The sequence below is a fragment of the Rhinatrema bivittatum genome, chromosome 6 (assembly GCF_901001135.1).
Source record: "Rhinatrema bivittatum chromosome 6, aRhiBiv1.1, whole genome shotgun sequence".
Lineage (NCBI taxonomy): Eukaryota > Metazoa > Chordata > Amphibia > Gymnophiona > Rhinatrematidae > Rhinatrema > Rhinatrema bivittatum.
The window spans coordinates 276,079,518-276,105,525 of record NC_042620.1 but is presented as its reverse complement, the minus strand read 5'-3'; the positions used below and the strand labels follow the sequence as shown (position 1 = coordinate 276,105,525).

The 26,008-nt window shown below is 44.4% G+C and overlaps 1 protein-coding gene across 3 annotated transcripts in view; it reads left to right on the top strand.

The window, feature by feature from the left end:
- Positions 1-26,008, top strand: part of DLG3 (discs large MAGUK scaffold protein 3) — a 507,232-nt gene that overhangs the window by 467,230 nt on the left and 13,994 nt on the right. For all 3 annotated transcript variants that reach the window (XM_029607251.1, XM_029607249.1, XM_029607250.1), the window contains 2 exons: positions 14,776-14,885; positions 16,083-16,174. In XM_029607251.1, coding sequence (XP_029463111.1) covers positions 14,776-14,885; positions 16,083-16,174 — 202 coding nt within the window. The remainder of the gene's footprint in view (positions 1-14,775; positions 14,886-16,082; positions 16,175-26,008) is intronic.

Here is a 26,008-nt window from a genome sequence, read left to right as displayed (position 1 = left end):
CCCAGTTCCTTACAAAATGATTACCAAATGATTCCCAAATGATTGCCCAGTTCCTTACAAAACTAAAACCCTCTTCCTTGCAGTGGAAGAGGGTTTTAGTTTTGTAAGGATCCTCTCCTCTCAGTGGGAACACTGAGAGGAGAGGATCACCTTGCTGGTGGCTGAAAGGAATCAGTAAGTTTTTGCTTGGGACGTCTTTTTTAAAAGTATTGGGGCAAAGTTAACTATTTGGGAATATTATTTAGCGTGTTTGTGTGCTTGTGCTTTTAATAGTCAGGCAGTGAATAAATAAGTTAGACTGTTTGTATTTTTAAATAGTCAGTCAATAAGGTAGCTAGTAAGCAGTAGGTAGTGTGTTTATTTTTAAAAGTCTGCAGAACTGAGTGTTTGTATTTAATACAAACTGAGTGTTTGTATTTAATACAAACTGAGTGTATTAAAAAAAAAAAAAAAACCCCACAAAAAGTAGCCAGAAGCTAGAAATAAGCTAGGAGCAGTGTATACCTAAGTAAAAAGGTTGAATAGTTCAGCTCAGTTGCTCACCTTGGAAAGGTGTTGAGGTAGTGTGATTGGGTTTGAATAGGTACCAACATTTGTTAATCAAGAGAGCAGTGAGTCACTCTGGCTGACTAACTGAAGTTAGACTGTTTGTATTTCAAAACCCACCCCTAGCTCATCCCTTAATTTATAGGCAGGTGCCACTTTCACAAAAAAAAAACCAAAAACCTATCAACAAAAACTTTATTGAGAATTCGATCAGATCCCGGTAGGCCACTACCAGACACATAGGGGTAGATTTTCAGAGCCCTGCTCGCCTAAATCCGCCCAAAACCGGGCGGATTTAGGCGAGCAGGGCCCTGCGCGCCGGGAAGCCTATTTTACATAGGCCTCCCGGCGCGCGCAGAGCCCCGGGACTCGCGTAAGTCCCGGGGTTCTCGGAGGGGGGGCGTGTCGGGGGGCGGGCCCGGTCGTCGCGGCGTTCCGGGGGCGTGTCGGCAGCGTTTGGGGGCGGGTACGGGGCGTGGCCGCGCCCTCCGTACCCGCCCCCAGGTCGCGGCCCGGCGCGCAGCAGGCCCGCTGGCGCGCGGGGATTTACGTCTCCCTCCGGGAGGCGTAAATCCCCCGACAAAGGTAAGGGGGGGGTGTAGACAGGGCCGGGCGGGTGGGTTAGGTAGGGGAAGGGAGGGAAGGTGAGGGGGAGGGCAAAGGAAAGTTCCCTCCAAGGCCGCTCCGATTTCGGAGCGGCCCTTGGAGGGAACGGGGGGAGGCAGCGCGGCTCGGCGCGCGCAGGCTATACAAAATCGATAGCCTTGCGCGCGCCGATCCAGGATTTTAGTGGATACGCGCGGCTCCGCGCGTATCTACTAAAATCCAGCGTACTTTTGCTTGAGTCTGATGCGCAAGCAAAAGTAGGCTGATCGCGCTTCTTTTAAAATCTACCCCATAGTGAATTCACTAATACATTTAAAGGACGTTAGACACATTCCTACTCCCATAGCAACCTAAAACTTAACTAGGAACTGATCAAAATTGAGATGAAGGCAGCAGTCCAGCAGCAAGAGGGGGGCTTCCCAGTCTTTTGCATAGAGTGTCACATGTATGATTTTTTAATCACCGGTGAGAAGTTGTACATGTGCTTGCGATGCAAAGAGCTCCTAGCTCTCAGAGAACGAGTCCGATCTCTGGAGGCTAGAGTGGCAGACCTGGAGGAGCTAAGGCAGACAGAGAGGTATATAGATGAGACCTTCAGGGACATAGTAGTCAAGTCCCAACTTCAGACTGGCAGCCCTGGTGCTGCCTTGGAGGAAGAAGGTCTCATGATGGGAGAGCATCAACCAGGTGCAGCAGGAAAGGATCCTGTAGCAAGGACCTGCTCTACAGGTGATGCATTGTCCTTTCACACGGAGGATATCTCCCCAAGGCCTACTGCCCAGGAGGGAAGGGTTAGGTCGGCCATCATAGTTGGTGATTTGATTATTAGGAATGTAGATAGCTGGGTGGCTGGTGGGCATGAGGATCACGTGGTAACATGCCTCCCTGGTGCGAAGGTGGCGGATCTCCCGCATCACCTAGATAGGATTTTAGACAGTGCTGGGGAGGAGCCGGCTGTCGTGGTACATGTGGGCACCAACGACATAGGAAAATGTGGGAGGGAGGTTCTGGAAGCCAAATTTAGGCTCTTAGGTAGAAAGCTTATATCCTGAACCTCCAGGGTAGCTTTCTCTGAAATGCTCCCTGTTCCACGCGCAGGTCACCAGAGGCAGGCAGAGCTCCGGAGTCTCAATGCGTGGATGAGACGATGGTGCAAGGAAGAGGGATTCAGTTTTGTTAGGAACTGGGTAACCTTTTGGGGAAGGGGGGAGTCTCTTCCGAAGGGATGGGCTCCACCTTAACCAGGGTGGAACCAGACTGCTGGCACTAACCTTTAAAAAGGAGACAGAGCAGCTTTTAAACTAGAACAAAGGGGAAAGCCGATAGTCACTCAGCAGCGCATGGTTCGGAGAGAGGTATCTTCAAAGGATACTAATGATGCATTAAAATTAGGGCATCCCAAAAGTGAGGTTCCAATAATTAGAAAAATAGTCCAAGTGCCTGTAACTAAAAACTCACCTGAGCTAAAGAAATTCTAACTTATCCCTATCAATTAAAAAGCAGAATGAAAATACAAACAAAAAACAAACTTTGAAATGTTTGTATGCTAATGCCAGAAGTCTAAGAAGTAAGATGGGAGAATTAGAATGTATAGCAGCGAATGATGACATAGACTTAATTGGCATCTCAGAGACATGGTGGAAAGAGGATAACCAATGGGACAGTGCTATACCGGGGTACAAATTATATCGCAATGACAGTGAGGAGCACCCGGGAGGAGGTGTAGCGCTTTATGTCCAGGATGGCATAGAGTCCAACAGGATAAACATCCTGCACGAGACTAAATGCACAATTGAATCTTTATGGGTAGAAATCCCTTGTATGTCGGGGAAGACCATAGTGATAGGAGTGTACTATGTTCATCTGTCAAGATGGTGAGACAGACAGTGAAATGCTAAGAGAAATTAGGGAAGCTAACCAAATTGGTAGTGAAGTAATAATGGGAGACTTCAATTACCCCAATATTGACTGGGTAAATGTATCATCGGGACACGCTAGAGAGAACGTTCCTGGATGGAATAAATGATAGCTTTATGAAGCAATTGGTTCAGGAACCAACGAGAGAGGGAGCAATTTTAGATCTAATTCTCAGTGGAGCACAGGGCTTGGTGAGAGAGGTAACGGTGGTGGGGCCGCTTGGCAATAGTGATCATAATATGATTCAAATGTGATTTAATGGACTGGAAGAGGAACAGTGTGCAAATCCACGGCTCTCGTGCTAAACTTTCAAAGGGAAACTTTGATAAAATGAGAAAAATTGTTAGAAAAAACTGAAAGGAGCAGCTACAAAAGTAAAAAATGTCCAAGAGGCGTGGTCATTGTTAAAAAATACCATTCTAGAAGCACAGTCCAGATGTATTCCACACGTTAAGAAAGGTGGAAAGAAGGCAAAACGATTACCAGCATGGTTAAAAGGGGAGGTGAAAGAAGCTATTTTAGCCAAAAGATCTTCATTCAAAAATTGGAAGAAGGATCCAATAGAAGAAAATAGGATAAAGCATAAACATTGGCAAGTTAAATGTAAGACATTGATGAGACAGGCTAAGAGAGAATTTGAAAAGAAGTTGGCTGTACGGGCAAAAACTCACAGTTAAATCTTTTTTAAATATATCCAAAGCAGAAAGCCTGTGAGGGAGTCAGTTGGACCGTTAAATGATCGAGGGGTTAAAGGGGCACTTAGAGAAGATAAGGCCATCGCGGAAAGATTAAATGATTTCTTTGCTTCGGTGTTTACTGAAGAGGATGTTGGGGAGGTACCCGTAATGGAGAAGGTTTTCATGGGTAATGATTCAGATGGACTGAATCAAATCACGGTGAACCTAGAAGATGTGGTAGACCTGATTGACAAACTGAAGAGTATTAAATCACCTGGACCGGATGGTATACACCCCAGAGTTCTGAAGGAACTAAAAAATGAAATTTCAGACCTATTAGTAAAAATTTGTAACTTATCATTAAAATCATCTGTTGTACCTGAAGGCTAGAGGATAGCAAATGTAACCCCAATATTTAAAAAGGGCTCCAGGGGCGATACGGGAAACTACAGACCGGTTAGCCTGACTTCAGTGCCAGGAAAAATAGTGGAAAGTGTTCTAAACATCAAAATCACAGAACATATAGAAAGACATGGTTTAATGGAACAAAGTCAGCATGGCTTTACCCAGGGCAAGTCTTGCCTCACAAATCTGCTTCACTTTTTTGAAGGAGTTAATAAACATGTGGATACTTGGATTTTCAGAAGGCGTTTGATAAAGTTCCTCATGAGAGGCTTCTAGGAAAAGTAAAAAATCATGGGATAGGTGGCGATGTCCTTTCGTGGATTGCAAACTGGCTAAAAGACAGGAAACAGAGTAGGATTAAATGGACAATTTTCTCAGTGGAAGGGAGTGGACAGTGGAGTGCCTCAGGGATCTGTATTGGGACCCTTTCTTTTCAATATATTTATAAATGATCTGGAAAGAAATACGACGAGTGAGATAATCACATTTGCAGATGATACAAAATTCTTCAGAGTAGTTAAATCACAAGCAGATTGTGATAAATTGCAGGAAGACCTTGTAAGACTGGAAAATTGGGCATCCAAATGGCAGATGAAATTTAATGTGGATAGTGCAAGGTGATGCATATAGGGAAAAATAACCCATGCTTTAATTACACAATGTTGGTTCCATATTAGGTGCTACAACCCAAGAAAGACATCTAGGCGTCATAGTGGATAACACATTGAAGTCGTTGGTTCAGTGTGCTGCAGCAGTCAAAAAGGCAAACAGAATGTTGGGAATTATTAGAAAGGGAATGGTGAATAAAACGGAAAGTATCATAATGCCTCTGTATAGCTCCATGGTGAGACCGCACCTTGAATACTGTGTACAATTCTGGTCACCGCATCTCAAAAAAGATATAATTGCGATGGAGAAGGTACAGAGAAGGGCTACCAAAATGATAAGGGGAATGGAACAGCTCCCCTATAAGGAAAGTCTAAAGAGGTTAGGACTTTTCAGCTTGGAGAAGAGATGGCTGAGGGGGGATATGATAGAGATGTTTAAAATCATGAGAGGTATAGAATGGGTAGATGCGAATCTACCCATTTACTCTTTCGGATAATAGAAAGACTAGAGGCATTCCATGAAGTTAGCATGAGGCACATTTAAAACTAATCAGAGAAAGTTCTTTTTTACTCAGCGCACAATTAAACTCTGGAATGTGGTTAGTACAGTTAGTATAGCTGTGTTTAAAAAAGGATTGGATAAGTTCTTGGAGGAGAAGTCCATTACCTGCTATTAAGTTCACTTAGAGAATAGCCACTGCCATTAGCAATGGTAACATGGAATAGACTTAGTTTTTGGGTACTTGCCAGGTTCTTATGGCCTGGATTGGCCACTGTTGGAACAGATGCTGGCTTGATGGACCCTTGGTCTACCCAGTATGGCATTTTCTTATGTTCTTATATCATCTATGCATCAAGACTCCGGAGCTTTACCTGCCTCTGGGATCCTGCATGTGGAACCGAGAGCAATTCAGAGAATGCCTCTCTGAAGATTCTGGATTTTAACTTTCTATCTAAAAGCTTATTTGGCTTCCAGAACCTCTTTCCCTTACTGTCCTATGACATTGCCACCCACATATACCACAATAGTTGGTTCTTCCCCAGCACTGTCTAAAATCTTATTTAGGTGACACATGAGATCTGGCACCTTCACATCAGGCATGCAAGTTACCAAGCGATCCTCATGCCCCCAGCTATCTACATTCCTAATAATCGAATCTTCAACTATGATGGCGAACCTAATTCTTCCCTCCTGGGCAGTAGCCCTTGAAGACTCATCCTCAGTGTGAGAGGAAAGTGCATCACCTGGAGAACAGGTCCTTGCTACAGGATCACTTCTTGCTACTCCAGGGTTATTCTGTCTGACCAGGTGATCTTGCTCCTCCAAGGCAGCACAAGACCCAAATCCAGCCAGACTGGATTTGGGTCTTGGCTACTGTGTCCCTTAATGTCTTCTCTATATACTTCTCTATCAGCTTCAGCTCGTCCAGGTCTGCCACTCTTACCTCCAGAGATCGGACTCGTTCTCAGAGAGCCAGGAGCTGTTTGCACCAGGTGCACACATACAACCTCTCACCAACTGGCACTCAGTATAAAAGACTAAAAGACCACCATCTCACTGCTGGACTACTGCCTTCTTAAAATTGAGTTCTTAGTTAAGTTTAGGTTGCTAAGGGTGTAGTGATACGTAAATTAGAGTTCTTTAAATTTATGTGGTATATTCACTGTTAATCTGGTAGTGATCTGCAAGGGAATAATTAGACAATTGATATGAACTGGGGCAATCCTTTGTTTTAGGTAAAATCCTGATTGATTTTTAATGAGAAAGTGTCTTTCCTATAAATCAAAGAATGAGCTTGTGGGTGGGAGGGGAAGACACACACTAGATTTGCCTACCTTCTGTTTGCTTTTTATTCAGGTACACACACAAACTCTAAACAATTACCTACCTTGTGCTTGCTTTTAATTTAGACACACACATACTCTTAAAAAAAAAAAACTTTCAGAAAAGCATCCTGTGCTCCAAATAGACAGGGCTATCCAGCTAAAGAATAAAGTCTTTCTTCCTGGCTTTCTGAATATATTTCCCACTGCTATGAATGTCTGGAGCCTTGTTTTCCTTGTAAAGTGAAAGCTTATCAGATTTGAGCAACTTCAACTTCTTGTAGCTCACCTTCATTTAGGAGCAATGGAAGACATTTTATAAAGCAGCCACATGGTCCTGAATTCACACTTTTACTAAGCATTACTATCTGGTTGTAACATAGTAACTAAAAGAAGAAAGTTCTAGTGCAACTATCAGCTAGGGAATCCACACTTGTGTGGCTGAATTAGTCCTTCTTGTCTACAGAGAAAGCAAAGTTGCTTATCTGCAACAGGTGTTCTCCATAGACAGCAGGACAAATCAACCACACAATAACACCTTCCTCTTCACAGAGTTGATTTAGCTTGTTAAATGAGTGAGAGGACTCGCACTGCAGCGGATGCACAGGCACACCCACGCATTCTCAGGAAGTCTTCTTGGACTTTCTGAGCTCTGAGAGAGCATGTTTCCACAATGGTGATGTTGCCTACTTGTGTGTTTGATTTATTGTGCTGTCTATGGAGAACACCTGTTACCGGTAAGCAGTTTTGCCTTTTTTCTACTGGTTATATCTCTCCCTATGCACTTTAGCTTCCCTCTATTTCTGATCAGTGCTTTATCATGCTTTTGGAATACCTTTAGATCATCTGTGCAACTCTAAGTTGGGCTGCCCCAAAATCTCAGTAATCATCTTCAGCTAATACAAAACTTGGCAGCATGAATCTTGCTAAATTCCAGTAAGTTTGGCTAAACCAGCCCACTTCTGAGAAGCCAATGTAGGGCTATACACACCATACCCTATTCAAAATCCTGGTCTGGCCCACCACCATCGTACCTCAAAAACAGGCTCATTCCTTACACACCTGCACACACTGCTCATTATTGCAGGCATGTCTAGTGGTACCCTGAAGGCTGAGTTCTCTCTGGAACTCTCTACTGCTAGAAGTCTGGCTCACACCTGACCTCATCACCTTCAAGAAAAATTTGAAATCCTGGCTATTTGGCTTCATGATTCTATTTTTTCCTGTTAAGGGTTTTTGCGGTAATGGGGTTATGATAAAAGATTTCATGGCTATTTGGGATATTGATCCTTTTTCTTATATACATTTCATTGGTTCCTTATTCCACCTTGGAATTAAATGGGCTAGATACAGTCTTGGGACTTTTCCAGACTAGACCCCAGCAATCTCAGTCTGGGTGTCTCATAACCCAGCTGAGCTGAATAACAACACTCTCACTAACCATCGTTCTCTTAAGCTTCACCAATTGACTTACTGATGTGCCTTTTGCCTGTTGTATAATCTTCTTTTATCAACCCAAACTGTATGGAAACCTATACCTGTGTGTCTGCCCTGGAACAAATTAATTTGGACACCAAAACCTTTGTTTGCAGAATTTCACTATATCACTTGCTTTATTAATTTATACTGCAAATTAAACTTATACCTTTATGCTAGAACACATAAATTTGTAACCTAAAATTGCTAAATTGTGTCTGTCACTGTAAAATCCTTTGCTGCTGTACCATGCTTTGAATCTGTGGTTGGAAAAGCCTTATTCTAAATAAACGATGATAATGACAAGACATGATCATTTCAAAGTCCTTTTCTTTGTCAGTACACATTCATTTCTCAAACCTCACCCCATTGTTCATATACCAAGCCTTTGCATTTTTGCACTGCAAATGCATGACTTTGCACTTTTCTAGTACTGACAACAGCCAATCATTTGATCTGATTTTCAAGCCATTTATTTGCATAAAATGGGGATTACTATCCTTAACCAATAAGTCTTGAAGCTTTGATGCAACTGCAGCATTGTTTTCTACTTTGGCAGGCGGGGGGTAGTGGACTTAGATTCAGACGACAACCATCACTGGCCCAGATTTCTAGGGTCTGGGGTTCTGTAAGGGAACAAGCACATGACTGCTTCTACAGTCAAGTCCATAAGCAAAGCACATCAAGCAGCACTGTCTGAATACCTAGAGCAACAGTTACTACCCTTAAGAGAATCATAGTTCTATGGTTCTGTCGTTTCTTTATTTATATGCCACCTATGTACAAAACCCTAGGTGGCTCACAATAATGCATACACAGTAAAATATTTAATATGAAACAAGATAAAATGAAATAAAATTCCAATAATAAGTAAAAATCGCCGGTAGCAATAATGATAAAAATATCTTCTAAAATAGGCATAACATTTAAAAATGAAAAGCCCACAAGAGGAGACCACATGATGCCGTAACAGGAGAGGTCGTGTTTCTTTCCCCCTCCGCTATCCGGCTCTCCATCTCGGCGCAATTACGGCCCCCAAAGCGAAAATTTTCATTTTCCCCATGGAGCTCACTTCCTCCGAAGACCGACTGTTTTTGATTCAGTATCTTTCATTTGGGTGCGATGGCAGCCCACAGCGCAAAATGGGAGAGAGAGAGAGAGAAGGCCAGGCCGCCGGATGCCGCAGCAGGGGAGGAGGAGCAGGGCCTGGCCGACTTACCACAGCTTGCTGCAATCGAGGACATTAAGGCAGCTGTCCAGGAAGCCCTGCGACCCAATCTCCAATCCATCCTGGCGCACCTCTCAGATCTCGCTGCTAAATTTGAAGGACTCGAGCCGAGATTTGCAGCCCTGGAACAAAGGGTGTCAGACCAGCAAGATGGCCACTGCACCCACGAGGCAGAGCTAGCTGGCTTAAAGGTACAGCTCACTAAGCAGGAGGAATGTATCGAGGACCTAGAAAATAGGTCCCAGTGCTCGAACCTTAGATTCGTTGGCCTCCCGGAATCCATCTCAGACCGGGACTTGTCCCCCTCTCTAGAAACCTGGCTGACCAGGGAGCTCCAACTTCCAGCAGCACTGGACCCGCTGCATGTGGAGCGGGCACACTGCATGGGGCCCGGCGGGGAGACTACAACAGACCGCAGGTGACTATTGCAAAAATTCACAACTTTTCGCTCTTTATGTACATCATTAAAAAGTGCTCTTTTTAGTGATGTACATCTTTTTAATGATGTACATAAGGAGGACCCTGAACTCTTCTGGTATACTGCCAAAGCTGTTCTTAGGGGAGATATTATTTCTTATCTGGCTAGACATAGGAAACTGAGGGATAAGCAAATTTTGGTTCTTGAGTCTGAACTTCGCCGAGCGAGGGACTCCCCTTCTCGTATCAATTCCCCAGTTAATCGTGATAATTTCAGGTCCATACAGGGAGCCCTTAATACATTGTTTCATCAACGCGTGAAAAAAAGCTTAACGCCCTACCAGCATAAGCTATTTCACTATGGCAATTATCCGGGTAAACTTATGGCTAACCTTATCAAGATCCATCAGGGATGGATCTTGATAAGGAATGGAGTAGGCCCACCCACCTCAGACTCCGCAGAAATTCTTCGTGCTTTTCAAACTTTTTACACGGATCTACATAAAGCTGGCCATTGGGACCCAGAGGGTTGTGACAGGTTCCTTTCTATACTTACTTTGCCCCGGTTCACAAGAGAACAGGTCGAAGGACTCAATAGACCCATAACAGAGGATGAAGTCCGCCAGACCATATGTGCACTTAAGCGCTTTAAAGCCCCTGGCCCGGGCGGCTATACGGCCGAGTTTTACAAAACCCTAATAGACTTAGTAGCCACGCCCTTGACCAAGACTTTTAATGCTTTCATTGTGCATTCTAATCTGGCGCACATCACCCTTATACCAAAACCAGGGAAGGACCCCATGGAAGCTGCTTCTTATAGTCCCATCTCCCTCTTCAATCAGGATCAAAAACTATTAGCTAAAATACTGGCTGATTGCTTGGGCCCTTTACTCCCCACTTTGGTACAGTCCAGACAGGTGGGGTTTGTCCAGAGGTATGCCTTTGCCAACATCCGAAAGACCTTGGTGGCAATGGCAGTATGCCATCAGACGGATATGCCCTATCTAGCCGTCAGCTGTGATGCAGAAAATACTTTTGACAAGGTGGACTGGATGTATCTGTCCCGAATACTTGACCTTATGGGGTTTCAGGGCTATTTTCACGAGGCCATAAAACTTTTATACACAGACCCCATAGCGAAAATTTTGGCTAATGGTGGAACATCGGAGGCATTCCAGGTGGGTAGGGGCACTAGACAGGGGTGCCCCCTTTCTCCATTATTATTTCTTTTGCAATTAGAGCCTCTTTTGTTGGCCATTCAAAGGAGCAGAGCAGTGAAGGGAGTACGATTCCAAGCAGAGACCTTTAAATACACCGCATTTGTGGATGACATTTTGTTTTTCCTTACGAATCCTGCCCCGTCTCTTTCCTCACTACTAGAACTTTTTGATCAGTTTGGTTCTTTTTCAGGGCTTTACCTGAATAAGAATAAATCGGAAGCCCTAGCATTCCCTGTAGCCCTTCGGGAAGAATGGAGGGGGACCCTTCCCCTTGCGGTGGGCTCAGAGTAAAATTAAGTACCTAGGCGTGGTTATACCTTCCCAACTCTCCCAGTTCCATACCTTTAATGTTAAACGCCTTATGTCCGATACACAAGAAAAGTTGCAACTTTGGATGTCGTTGCCTCTCTCGTTGAGTGGGCAGATCAATTTATTCAAAATGATTATTTTACCCAAATGGCTTTATCTCTTTCAAAATATCCCTATTATTTTGAAGCATACGGACTTAGGTAATTTGGAGTGGTCCGAGAGGGCCTTTTTGTGGAGAGGGAAAAAGGCAAGAATTCCACTCAGCTATTTAAAACTCAAATGGGGGAGGGGGGGGGGCATGAGTGTCCCAGACCTTGGAGTGTATAATGTAGCTAGTAATCTTCGAATAGTGCAGGACTGGGTGCTGGGGAGCTCTTCATGGGTGAACCTGGCGGCGGAGCACACCTTATTGGATTTGCTTGGTTTGCACTTTGTATGTTGATAGCTCCCATCCGGCGCGCATGGTTGTCTCTCACCCGCTACCTAGAGATTCCGCAGCTGTGCGCATATTTACTGCCGCTTAGGGGGAACCCTGAGTTTACCCCCGGCTCTCCGGCGATAGGGTTTAAAGCTTGGGAGTCAGTGGGGATTACCGACTTGGGCCATGTCTTGGATGCACAGGGGGCGCTACTGCCATGGCCGGAATTAAAAGCTCTCTATGATCTGTCCGGTGTACATATATATTCATATTTAAAACTTATCCACTATGTACACTTACTGCCAGGTGAGAGCGTACAGGCTGCAGTATTCCATAAAATAGAAGAGTTCTTGTCTTTTGGCCAACCCCGCCCACCTTCCCTCTCTAAATACTATAAACAACTGAGGGGTCCGACGTGAACAGGATCCTAGCCTATTACTGCAGGGTAGATGGGAGAATGAACGGACCTCCAACTTAACTGGAGCTTTGATTAAGTCCAGTTTCCATTCCATTGCAAAGGTCACCACTAATCTATACTATCGAGAAATGCAATTTAAATTTTTGTGGAGGGCATATGTCTCTACTACCGTAGCCTGCCGCTCTCAACTGCTGCTCTCTACGTTGTGTGGGAAGTGTCATGTGTGGGAGGGATCGTTGTTTCATTTATTTTGGGACTGTGTTCCCATCAAGAAATTCTGGGCACAGGTCCTAAATCACCTTAATGCCTTCTTAGATCTCTCTATGCTGCTTTCTCCAAAGGTTATGTTATTTGATTCTTTTCCTCCTAACGCTGTTCGAAGTGTGCATACCCGTATCTTTTTTAGGAAGGTGTGCTATTTGGGGAAAAAATTGATTTTTGCTGCAGTGGAAAGACGCCTCCCCACCGTCCTTCTGGCAATGGCGCAACCATCTTCACCGCCTGCTGCACATGGAGGCTCTATCTGCGAAGGTTTCCCCACGTCACAAACAGAACTTTTTGAAGGTCTGGGAGCCATTTCTTCAACACTTGCCATACAAAGCAAGAAGTCTGATCCTCAATAACATTTGATGTGATTTACCTTCCGCGTGCCCTGATGGAGAAGCTTAACCCTATGCGGATTTCGGATTATTTGCAGTTCTTTTGACCATTTTGGGACTCTCGGAGGGGGGAGGGTTGGGGTGGGGGGAGATAGACAGACCTTTGCTTGTATTCTGTGGGTCTTGACCCGGTGGGTACTGCAGAGCACCCGTGCCCACTGTGGTAGTTGTACATGTAATTTTTTAAATCAATAAAAAGCACTTCTACTAAAAAGAAAAAAAAAAGAAAATCATTACAAGTTATGTTAAAGCTCTTACAAATAATAATGCTTTTAATTGTTTTTTAAAATATTTTATATATTGTGCTATTCTTAACTCGTAGGGTAGTAGGTTCCAAAATTCAGGGGCAGAAACCAAAAATGAGCTCTTATGAATCATGGATAAGTAGACCATACAAGGTAAAGGAATGTCAAGAAGTGCCAGCTGCGAAGAGCATAAGGCTCTCATGGGCCAGCACATTTTTTTTTTTTTTTTTTTACATGTCTGAGATCCAAGGAGCTGCTGCTAAAGCTAACAGATTTCTAGTTAGAAACACGATTTTAAATTTAATATGGTACTAAAATGGAAGCCAGTGCAGCTGTGCTAGCACTGGTGTAATATTTTCCCAAATCGATAGTCCTGATATTAACCACGCAGCACCGTTCTGCCACATGGGGGTAACCTGCATGGAACGGCAATTACTACTCTTAATAGTAACATGGGGTAACCTGCACCTAGTGACAGTTACTACCCTTATCATAAGGCTTGGGGGTATTCTGCACGGAGCAGCAGTTACTACCTTAAGCTTGCTGGGCAGACTGGATGGACCATTTGGTCCTTTTTTGCTGTCATTACTGTGTTACTATGTGAAACCAATTTTTATGCATGTAACTGGCAATTATAGTGTAGCCCAGGGCTCAGTGCAAATAAAAGTACTGTGTTCAGGGGAACAGAGTTGAAACTTACATGCATACCACCAAAAATGCCAGTTATTCTCTGCATGGTTGGGTATTTATGTGTACATACTTTACCTCACCATGTACAGTTATGAAATTATCCTCCCTATACATTTTTTTGCATTGAATCTTAATTGTCAAGCAGTAGATCACTCCTCAAGCTTTTTTAGATAATTTTTTATTCCAACTATATCCTTGGGGTGTAAAAAGACAAACTTTTCCTCCTAACCCATTTACAGTATTCACAAAGACGTTGAAAAGAACCGTCCCCAGGATCAATTCCTGAAGCACTCCACTTACTAATCATCTTTATTTCCTCACAATGGATTCCATTTACCACTATCTTCTGTTGTCAACCAATTTCAAATCCAGTCCACCATCTTCGTAGTCATCCCCAGGCTGCTCAGTTTATTTGTGAGCCTCCTATGCAGGACACTGGGAGTGGAATCAAAAGGCATGGAGAAAGAGCCAAGATCAACTACAAGCATGCAGTGCAACTTTGCCAAGACAGCCTGGTGTCTGATGTTTCCTTTCATGGCATTTCATATTTGGGTTGCCATTCTGTGTTAATCATTCTGTTGAGAATTTGCTGAGGAGTTGGGGAGAGCATTCAAGACATTCTTTTGTCACGCTGGTGTGATTCTCGCCATATCACTTAGACAATGACGTGTGCTATGATGGATTAATTGGTATCTTAACAAGCAGAAAATAAAAATGAGGGTTTCTTGGCACCACTAAACAGAATAAGTCAATGTTACAACTTTTCTGTTCCACAAGGCCTCTGGTTGAATGCCCACAGACAATAATGCTATTCAGCAGGGCTGGCATGGCTTTATGCATTGTTCTTCATTTTTATGTTATTTGGTAAATATTATTCTGTGTTTTATTATGCATGTTACCTTGTACATCATTTAGGGCTATGGTGTAAGCTATAAATAAATACATGAATAAATATAGGATTTTGATGAGCAGGATAAGGAGCAATCAACAGAAATTTGTTACAGAATGAATGGCACCATCCAAGCATGTGTATGTATAATGGATGCACTGTCTGTTCAGAAAGTGTGCATTTATGGCACTGTTGATTTGCTGACCTCTGATCCGTCTTACAGGGGAAGCACTGCATCCTGGATGTGTCTGGTAATGCTATTAAGAGACTGCAGCAAGCACAACTTTTCCCAGTTGCCATCTTCATCAAGCCAAAATCCATCGAAGCACTCATGTAAGTGATGACACCATAGTGCATGATCTCATTATGTGTGGAATGGTGTAGCAGCACCATCCTGGATCTTGGCATCTATTGGCATGGCAATGCAACACTGTATCTCATTGAATCATACAGTGGTATAGCACTGAACTGCCAACTTACTACATCTTATATGATGTTGTTGCAGAGCTCAGTTTGTTTTTGCTATGATGCTTGCTATAGTGCTGAACAGCCAACCCTCTTGCTATGTCATATGCGATGGTTCTGCAGAGCTGCCCTTATTCCTATAATGCATGCGATGGTGCCACAGCACTGGCGTTCTTGCTATGTCGCGTACAATGATGCGGCAGAGCTGCCTTTTTTTTTTTTGCTATGTTGCATGCAATGATGCTGTGGAGCTGCCTTTCTTGCTGTGTTGCATGCGATGTTTCTGCAAAGCTGGCCTTCTTGCTGCATCACATGCGATGGTGTCATAGAGTGGGATCTTTTGCTACATTACATTGTGGACGCAAAACAGATACTGTTGGTCTTGCCCATTGCAACAGTAAACTGAGGCTGGATGGGAAGGAGTGATGTGGCAGCCAGGGAGAGGTAAGTGGAAGAAGAGAGCAGTACAGCAGCCCAGACAGGAATCGAAAAGACCGAGGTTAAGTTGAGAAAAGAAGAAGGTGTGTGGTGACTCAGTGGGGGAGGAGGGAGAAAGAGTATGAGTACAGCAAGCCCAGTGGTGGTTGAGGCGAGGAACAAAGGGTCTAGTGCCCTATGGAAGATTGTTTTATAGTGACTAACACCAGCAATGCCCCTGATTTTTGTAATTCTGAGGCAGATCCTACAGAATGACAGGAAACCAGGAGCTTTAATCATAGTTTTCAAATGCATTTCCTTTATTAGATGTGGTCATCTTGCAGCATATATTCAGTCACATGGTAAGGTTTGGGGAACTGTTAGCTGCCATCTAATTTTTTTTCATAATCTGGGCATTGTGTGTATATTGGCACCAGCTGATACCAAAGAGTTACAAAAGTTCTATACCATACAGCACATTTTTGTCCTTCAGGTGCACAGTCTCAGATTTGTCTTGTTGACCCTGCTAGATTCAGAAGAATACATAAGTAGAAAACCTGACTGCCCCTCTCCCATTCTTTTATAATATCAAATAAATTCGACATCCAGAACCCAATCATTTGGAATTGTTTTTCTTTGTCCTGGCAGGGAAATGAATCGGAGACAAACATATGAACAAGCAAATAAAATGTATGACAAAGCCATGAAACTGGAGCAGGAGTTTGGAGAATTTTTCACAGGTAAGTGACCTGGATCCCATCACTGTTCGAGAAGGCTGAATAGTGGCACTTGCTTTCTAACATAAGAATTGCAGACAACAGAAATGAGCAGCAGTACCTGGAGAGAGTCTGTGCAACGAGCCATGCAGATGGGTCAGGTGACTCCATTTTGTGCCAGTTCGATGGATGTCTTCCAAGCATACACAGGGCATGCCCACATGCTCTTCAGTTTTCTGGGAGTTTTGTTACTTTATTTTTTTTTTCAATTTTGAAACATAAAATCAAGAACCCTTGATTACAGAAGTATTGCAGGAAGTGAGAAAACAGTTAAATATAAATAAAAATAAAACAAAAAAGACTTCCATCAATCTTAGATCAAAATATGAGGGTAAACAAATAGGAAAATTTACAAGGAAAAGTGAATTCAAAACTAGTAAACACAATTTAACAGTACTAGGTAACTTAGGTTATATATTGGTTGCCTGATCTTGAAATTAAAAGGAACTTCTGAAATAACTCTCTTCTGCAAAACCCTTTTTTAGTTGTTCTGGGTTGAAAAAAAGCATATCAAGCAGTTCACAATCTAATCAGGCACGTGCAGGGAAATTGAAGAAGAGCTAGTACCCTTTGTTTTCTTAGCAAAAAGGCCTAACGTCTCAGCTGGTAGCTCTGGCAACATCTGGAAAAAGAGCAATTTTATCACCAAGAAAAATACTGGTTTTAAACTTAAAAAAACAAACATTTAGTCTAATTTCTATCCAGTTCAAGAACATAGGTCACAAGTATTGGTATATTTGGATTTTCAGAAGGCATTTGACAAAGGCCCTCATGAGAGGCTTCTGAGAAAACTGAAAAGGCATGGGATAGGAGGTGATATCCTTATGTACTTACACTTGTATTTTTATCACTATTCTTTCTCTTCATGTACTTACTTTTTGTACTCATATATGTTCTCGTTCTTATATGTTGTATTGTTCTTCCTCTTCTCTGACCCCTTGTCAACTCGTTCTGTAGTTGTTTATCCCGGTTAAAATCTCCCTGTTTTTTATAATTCTAACTTCAGTTATATGTAAACCGATGCGATATGATTTCCATGAACATCGGTATATAAAAAGCTTATAAATAAATAAATGTGGATTGCAAACTGGTTCAAAGATAGGAAACAAACAGAATAGGATTAAATGGTCTATTTTCACAGAGGAGTGCCTCAGCGATCTATACTAGAACTGGTGCTTTTTAATATATTTATAAATGATCTGGAAAGGGGAATGACAAGTAAGGTGCTTATGTTTTGTGGATGTGACAAAATTATACAGAGTAGTTGCATAGAAACAGGGGCAGATTGGCCTATCGGGGAATCAGGCTTCCCCTGGTGGGCCGGTCGCTCCCATCAAGTGATTTTTTTTTTTTTTTTAAACTTCCCGGCCAAAGACAAGAAGAGGGTCTGCTGGTGCTGCGGCCCGAAGAGAAACCTGCGGGCAGGGCCAGTGGAAGCTCTAGGCCTGGGGCGTCACGAGCAGTGGTATCCCGAGGGGATCCAATGCCCCCGGGCGCAGGGAGGCTCATGCGGTGCTGCGACAGGCAGATCGGCAGGGCCGTGGTGAGGCTCACGTCACCACGGCCCGAAGAAAAAGATTGTGTTTAAATGCGCTGATGCTCCTCCTCCTTCCTGCATGTGCGGCCCTGGAAGTAAACGTTGCCGGAGCCGCGTGGGCAGGAAGGAGGAGGAGCATCAGCGCGTGCAGAAGAGGAGCTGCGCTTACGGGCCACCGCAAATCCCAAGTCGTAATGGCCCGAGAAGAGGAAGAGGCCCGAGAAGATCAGGGCCGCTCAGAGCCCATCCTGCAGCGACCCGCGAAGAGGAGGCCCAGAAGTGAGAGAGAGGCTGAGGGTCTGTAGAGTGTGTGTGTGTGTGTGTGCACGTGTATGAGATGAGTTGAGAGACTGTGTGTGGGAGTGAGGATCTGAATGTTTGCAGAGACAGCATGTGAGAGCCTCTGTGTGTGTGAGAGAGACAGCATGTGACAGTGAGAGCCTGTGCTTGAGCAAGACAGCATGTGGGAGTGAAAGAGAGCCTGTGTGTGTGTGTGAGTCTGACAGCATGTGCCAGTGAGAGACTGTGAGTATGAATGATTGTGTGAGAGAGAGCATGTGACAGAGCCTGTGTGTGTGTGTGTGAGAGAAAATTGCATGTGAGAATGAGAACCTGACTGTGTGTTTGAGGGAAGAAGATGGAGAGAAAAGAAATAGAAAAAAAGACAATATAAAAGGAATTGGCAAAAAAAAATAAGAAAAGGAAAGTGGAAAAAAAAAGCCTGTGACCAACCAATTAGAAAACTAAGATCAGACAACAAAGGTAAAAAAAATAAATAAATTACTTTTTAGTGATTGGCACATGTAATCTTTGGGAATGTGCAAGAATAGGACTTTCTCTATGCGGATCTCACAATGTACAAGATCAACATGGAGGAAGTGGAAACCCACGGGGCCTGCACAGAGGAGGCAGCAGAATGGGCTTCAGTGTCAGTAGCAGCAGTCGGCGGCTCCCCAATAGCCATGCGGCATCACAGTGGCAGCAGAGGAATGAGAGAGGCTCCGAGGTTGCTGGCAAAAGAGGCGGGGGGGGGGGGTCTGCCTTCAGTGTGTGCATGTGTATGAATGGGACTCTGCCTGGGGTTTGTATGTGTGAGAATAGGTGCTGGCCTGTGTGTGGTGTATGTGTGTGTGTGAATGCATGGGTGCCTGCCTGGGGGTCTGTGTGTGTGAGAATGAATGTGTGCATGCCTGGGGGATTGGGAGGGAGTGGTGTGAAAATGAATGGGTGCCTGCCTGGGGATCAGTGTGTGTGTGAGAATGATTGGGAGCTTGCCTGGGTGTGTGTGTTTGTGTGTATGTGAGGGAGCCAGTGAGTGTGAGAGCATGAGTGTGTATGAGAAAATCCAAGGGAGTAAGAGTTTGTGTGTGGAGGGGGAGAGAGTGTCTTAGAGCCTGAGAGTGTGTCAGTATCTGTGAGAGCGAGAGGTTATGGTGGTTATAAGAGCATGAATGTGTATGTATGTGACAGTATATGTGTGAGAGAGAATGGAAATGTGAGTATATGTGAGAGAGAGAGGATAACCTCCTAATCCTCGACAATATCAGGGTGACTGGAAATCAAGAGCTCCCACAGAAGGGGACAGCAGGGGCTTTTTAAAATCCTTTATTAATTTTAATTATTGAGTATTATTTGATGTCTGCTCCTTTTGAAATATTTTATTGGTGTTATATACACATTTTTGAAAATTTCCCCGAGTTAAATTACCGGAGGTTCTATTCATCTGCAGTTTTGAAATATATATTTTTAGTATGATTTTCCTATTGTGATGTTTTATAGTTCTTGATTTTATTGTTTGATGTTTTATGAGGAATGATGGTATTTTCTGTTTTTCCTTTGCTGCATTACATACAGTCTAACTTGTTGTGATTTCCAGTTCAGTTTGTCTGTGCATTTCTGTGTATATTTTATGGTCCCTTTATTCTGTATTTGGTGACTCACCAAATTGTATGTGTAATTGGGTACCCATGGGCCAATATGGAGAAAAATCCCCCAGGCCACTATTTTCCCACAATCTGCCCCTGCATAGAAACATAGAAATGATGGCAGAAAAGGACCAAATGGCCCAGTAAGCCCATGGTAGCACCAGCCACACCATACAGGTCCCCCCCATAAAGGTCTCAGGGGGGGGTGGCAACTGCCTTGTCATACAAGTTTCCCAAACTGTTAAATTCAGGGCCCTGATTGGTTCCTGTCTGAGTCCAATCCCTCGTCATCTCCTGCCATTTGAAGCAGAGAGCAATGCTTGGAGCTATATGACAAGTATAAGGCTTATCAGTTAAGGCTAGTAACAGCCAAATCAACAAGTTACCCCCATGCATATTTGTTTTCCCAGACCGTAGAATTCATGTCCTTGTGATTGCTGTCCAAAACTAATTTCCCCTTTTCCTCTTTTTCCCCCTTCAATTAAAGCACAGAGCAATACGAGTTGCATCAACAGTATGCAGGCTTGTTGGTTAAGGGGAGTAACCGCCACACCAGCAAGTTACCCCCATGTGCTCTTTTCCTCATTTCTATCCCCTAACCTTTAGGGACCCACGGAGTTTATCCCATGCCTCTTTGAAATCTTTCACTGTTTTTGTCTTCACCACCTCCTCTGGAAGGGCATTCCAGGCATCCACCACCCTCTCCATGAAGAAATATTTCCTGACATTGGTTCTGAGTCGTCCTCCCTGGAGTTCCGTTTTGTGACCTCCTGGTTCTACTGATTTCTTTCCAACAGAGAAGGTTTGTGAATGTGCATCATTAAAACCTTTCAGGTATCTGAAGGCCTGTATCGTATCTTCCCTGCACCTCCTCTCCTCCAGAGTATACATATTTAGGTCCTTCAACCTCTCCTCATAAGTCATTTGATGGAGGCCCCCTCCACAATTTGGTCACCCTTTTCTGGACCATCTTCATCCTGTGTCTGCCCCTTTTGAGATACAGTCACCAGAACTGAACACAATACTCCAAGTGAGGCCTCACCAAGGACATGTACAAGGGGATTATCACCTCATTTTTCTTACGGGTCATTCCTCTATGCAGCCCAGCATTCTTCTGGCTTTAGCTATCGCCTTGTCACATTGCTTCACAATCATCAGATTGCTAGACACTATCACCCCAAGGTTTCTCTCTTGCTCCGTGCACAACAGCCCTTCTCCCCTCCATCACAGACAGCTCTTTTGGATTACCACACCCCAGATGCATGACTCTGCACTTCTTGGTATTGAATCCCAACTACCATATCTTCGACCACCGTTCAAGCTTCCTTAAATTCTGTCTCATTCCCTCTCTACTCCTTCCGGCGTGGCCACTCTGTTGCAGATCTTAGTTTCATCCGCAAAAAGACAAACTTTAAATTATATCCCTTCCACAATGTCGCTCACAAAACAGGACCAGATCCACACCGATCCTTGCGGCACTCCGCTTAACATCGTTCTCTCTTCAGAGTAGGTTCCATTTACCGTCACAAGCTGTCTTCTATCCGTAAACCAGTTTGTAATCCAGGCCACCACTTTGGCGCTCACACCTAAGCTTCTCATTTTATTCAAAGCCGCCTATGTGGGACCATATCAAAAGCTTTGCTGAAATCCAAGTAAATCACATTAAGCGCTCTTCCTTGATCCAGTTCTTTAGTCACCCAATCAAAAAATCAATCAGATTTGTCTGACAGGACCTTCCCCTGGTGAATCCATACTGCCTTGGGTCATTCAATCCTCCTCACTGAAGATAATTCACTATCCTTTCCTTCAGCAGAGTTTCTATTACCTTTTTCCCACCACCAAGGTGAGGCTCACCGGCCTGTAGTTTCAGCCTCCTCTCTGCTCCCACTCTTGTGAAGCGGGACCACCACTTCTCTTTTCCAGTCACTCAGCACCACTCCTGTTTCCAGGGAACTATTGAACAGGTTATGCAGCGGACCTGCCAGCACATCTTTGGGCTCCCTCAATATCCTGGGATGAACCTCATTCAGCTCCAAGGTTTTAGTTTTCCTAGCTCTTCCCATATATTCTCTTTGTTGAATCTAGCTGTGAGTGAAGCTGAAATATTCAACCTCCACATGCTCATTGATGATTGGATTTTAACCATGTGCACTCTGTGCAGGTTACCCCAGCCTTCTTGGAAGCCTGATTTTATTTAATTAATCTATTTATAGTTGTCCAAAATTTGCTCAAAATGGAGAACAATTGTAACATCAAACAATCTTAAAACCTAAAGGCTTGATTTTCAAAAGCATTTACACACTTAAAACTGGGTTTTACAAGTGTAAATGCACTTTACCCATGTGAGAGGAGTTTTGAAAATTGCTTACAGTATGTCATTGAATTGTTCATAGGTTTTACCCGCATTAAGAGCCAGATTTTAAAAGGGTTACGCGCGCTGGGCCTATTTTTAAAAGGCCCGGTGATGCGCGTAAAGCTCCAGGACTTGTGTAAGTCCTGGGGCTTTACAAGGGGCAGTCCAGGGGCGGGGCGTGGGCGGGCCGGGGCCAGAGGCCTCCAACATAGCAGCCATTGCCGCTGTGTCAGAGGATCGCATGCCAGCAGGCTCAAAAGGTAAGACAAAAGTCAGGGGGGGGCTGGGGGGGAAGGGGTGGGAAGGCTAGGTTAGGGGGCTGGGGGGGGGAAGGGGCTGGGGGGAGGGGCAGAAAGGTTAGGTTAGGGGGGAGGGAACAGAGGAAGGCAGCATGGCTCAGCGCTCTCAAGATGCACAACTGTGCACCCCCTTGCGTGTGCCAATCCCGGATTTTATAACATGTGCGCGCATGTTATAAAATTGGGTGTACATTTGCACGCGAAGGGTAGCATGCGCACACCTTTTTAAAATCTACCCCTAAGTGCATTTACATGGCTTTTGAAAATTGCTACGATAGTATGTTACATTTTTCCATAGATAAGCAGCTGAATTAGCCATGCTGTCTGGATACATCCTCCGTGCCACTAGGTGGCGGAGCTCTCCAAGATCACCCAAAGTCTTTTGGTGAGGTGTTCCTTCCTGTATATTCCCCTGCCTCCTCGAGGCTCCTCAGACCGCTTTTTTCCGCATGACTGACTGCACGCGGAGCTCTTCTCTCTTTTGAGGAAAAAGGTTTGTGAGAAAAAAATCTGACAAATTTGACAAAAAATTGGCAGAATTACTACAAGGAACGCTTTTTAACTTATGATGCCTCGTCCAGGCTTTAAGTTTTGCAATTGTGGAAAGATTATGTCTGTAACTGACAGACATCAATTCTGTTACCTCTGCCTCGGTCCCAGACATGACCAGGTGAATTGCAGGGACTGCAGACGCATGTCCCCACGGGCGCAGCGCCAAAGAGCCGCACGTATTGCCCAACTCAGAGGAAGCCTCGGGCTCATATGCCCCCTCTGAGGCTTCAGCTAGGTCGTCCCCGGGACCGAAGACGATGCCTAAGGTCCAAGCCCATCGAAGGGCCACTTCTGCGGACCCTCTAAGTCCAAAACAGACAAAAATATCGAGAATCCCATCGACGCAGAGAACAGGAGAAATGCAGCAGACGCAACCTGCGTCAAACGTCAGGACATCGTGGCGTCAACGCATCGAGACTAAACCAACGCTCTGATGCATCAGATGAGCGTCTACGCATCAGATAAGCAACGATGCTCCGAATCATAGGCACAATCCGGCGCACAGCTTTTTCAACCAACGTTGCCGACGCAGCCTGTGAAGAAACATTAAAAACATCCAACAGGTCACAAAAGACGTAGTAGTCCTTCACCATTGCTAGTGGTAGACTTAGGGGATAGTCCGTCCCCTCCATGGCTATCAGAATCCTCTTCTCTATCTTCCGAAGTTTTCTCTGGACTATCTGCGGCCTCTCATCACTGCAGCAGTTCAGGATTACAGGAGCCACTTCGTCCCAAAATTGTCTGCCCACCGAGGGACGTTGGCCACCCGAGAGGACCAGACACCAACATCCTCAGGGCGGCTCTATTGCCGTCGGGCCACCAACCGGATTCAGAACCATCTACTTCAACATCGGCCTCTGACACTATTCTGCAAATTACGAATATCTTGTCACAATTTTTGAAATCAGTAGAGGAGTGAATCCAACCACTCCCTACTGAACCAGAGGACATGCCTTCATCGCCTAAACCTGGACCAGCGCAAAAAGCTCAACCTAGGAGACCCTCGCCTCCTCCGAGGGATTCCCCTAGCTCATCATCTTCCCCAGGGTCATCAACCGGTCATCTGATCCACAAGAACTATCACTGGAGCCAGTTTCCCCACCGGAGGATCTCATGTACTCCCAATTTTTAGAAAAAGTGGGTCAACGATTGGGCGTAGAAACTAAAAAGATACCAGACCCTAGACAGGAAATGTTTGGAATCCTAAAGATTTTCGACACTCCAGCTGAACCCACAGCACTTCCTTCTCATCCAGTGCTGGACTCAGTAATGGAGAAGGCCTGGGACTCTCTGTTCTCCACAACACCAACCTTGCGGAAAACTGACTTAAAGTATAGAATGCGAGATTCAGTTTTCTACACAAACATCCAACTCCCACATGCATCAGTTGTCGTTGAGTCAGCCATGCAAAAGGCTAGGAAATCCAGACTATATTCAAATAACCCACCAGGAAGAGACAACAAGTCTCTAGACGACTTCACGAAGAGGACTTTCCAATCAGGAGTTCTAAACGCGAAAATTCAAAACCACCAATTTTATGTGGCTCAATATCTGCTCGAGTGTTTACAGGCCTTAAAACCTATTCTGCAACAAGGTTCTGACAACAACACTCCTCCACAAGAATTTCACGACATGGAGGAAGGCCTTCGGCACCTTGTCTGTTCTATTTATGAGGGGTTTGAAACCTCTGCAAAAACCATGGCTAATGCCATAGCAGCGTGACAACTGGCATGGTTAAGGGCAAGAGCAATAAGAGATGATGTACATAAGCTTGCCAACCTTCCCTGTCAACCAGACAACCTGTTCGGGGACAGACTCGCAGAAGTTGCGAAATTGAAGGAACAAAAGGTGGCAGTGTTATCATTAACACAGCATGACACATCATCCTCTTGGTGGCAATTCGGTTTGTATAAAAAAATATTACCCTAGACTACCATATCACCCTTACATACTTACAGGCCCCAGCAATACCAAACAAATCACCAGCATCCTAACCAGCTTCATGCCAGCACCCATGCGCTCCTCATCAGCCACGCCAATCTGCAGACCCTCAATCACTCAAAAACCAGCAAAGTTTTTAGAACTAACCCAACCACCACTACCCACCCAGAAAGTAGGAGGATGTCTGTCCCACTTTCTTCCACAATGGAGCACCATAACATCAGATTCATGGGTCCTCACTATAATACGAGACGGATTCTCTCTCAACTTCACATCCACTCCATCTCTCCCACATCCAGTGGTCACCAAACATCAAGGTGTTCATCGGGAAATTCTTCTTTGAGAAGTAAACCACCTACTTCAGCAACACTGTATACAGGAGTTACCTCAATCCCAATATCAGAAGGGATTCTATTCACAATACTTCCTCATTCCCAAGAAATCTGGAGGACTTCGACCAATTCTGGACCTACGTTCCCTCAGCAAGCACATACAGAAAGAGAAATTCAAGATGACTTCTCTGAAATGCATTCTTCCCTTTCTACAGCCCAAGGACTGGATGTGATCCCTAGATTTAAAAGATGCATATGCCCACATACCAATGCATCCCAAATCTTAGAATTACCTCTGTTTTCAAGCGGAAAAGACATTTTCATACAAAGATCTCTCGTTCGGTCTCTCTTCCGCCCCCAGAGTGTTCACAAAATGACTAGCGGTAATGGTGGCACACCTCCGTCGACAGGATGTTCAGATATTTCCTTATCTCAACAATTGGCTGTTAGTGGCCTCCAATCCCACTCTCCTCCAGGACAATTTAGTTCACACAGTCACTTGCCTGGACAATCCAGGACTTCTAATAAACTACGAAAAATCTTACTTCCAACCTACTCAGACGTTAGACTTCATCGAAGCCTTTTTCCTGCCGCAACCTCGAGCACTAGCTCTCACTACACTAACTCATCGTCTATTGAACCTTATGACAGCTTCAGCCCGTCAAATTTTAACCATACTAGGTCATATGGCAGCGTGTACCTACATGGTTCCACACACGAGACTACACATCCATCGCCTACAGTGGGGCCTGAAGGATCAATGGTCTCAGTTCCTAAGTCCATTGTCAGCTCCACTGAGGCTGACAACAAACAAGGAACACCGCAACTGTTCTTAGATCTGCAGGAAGGATTGTGCCAT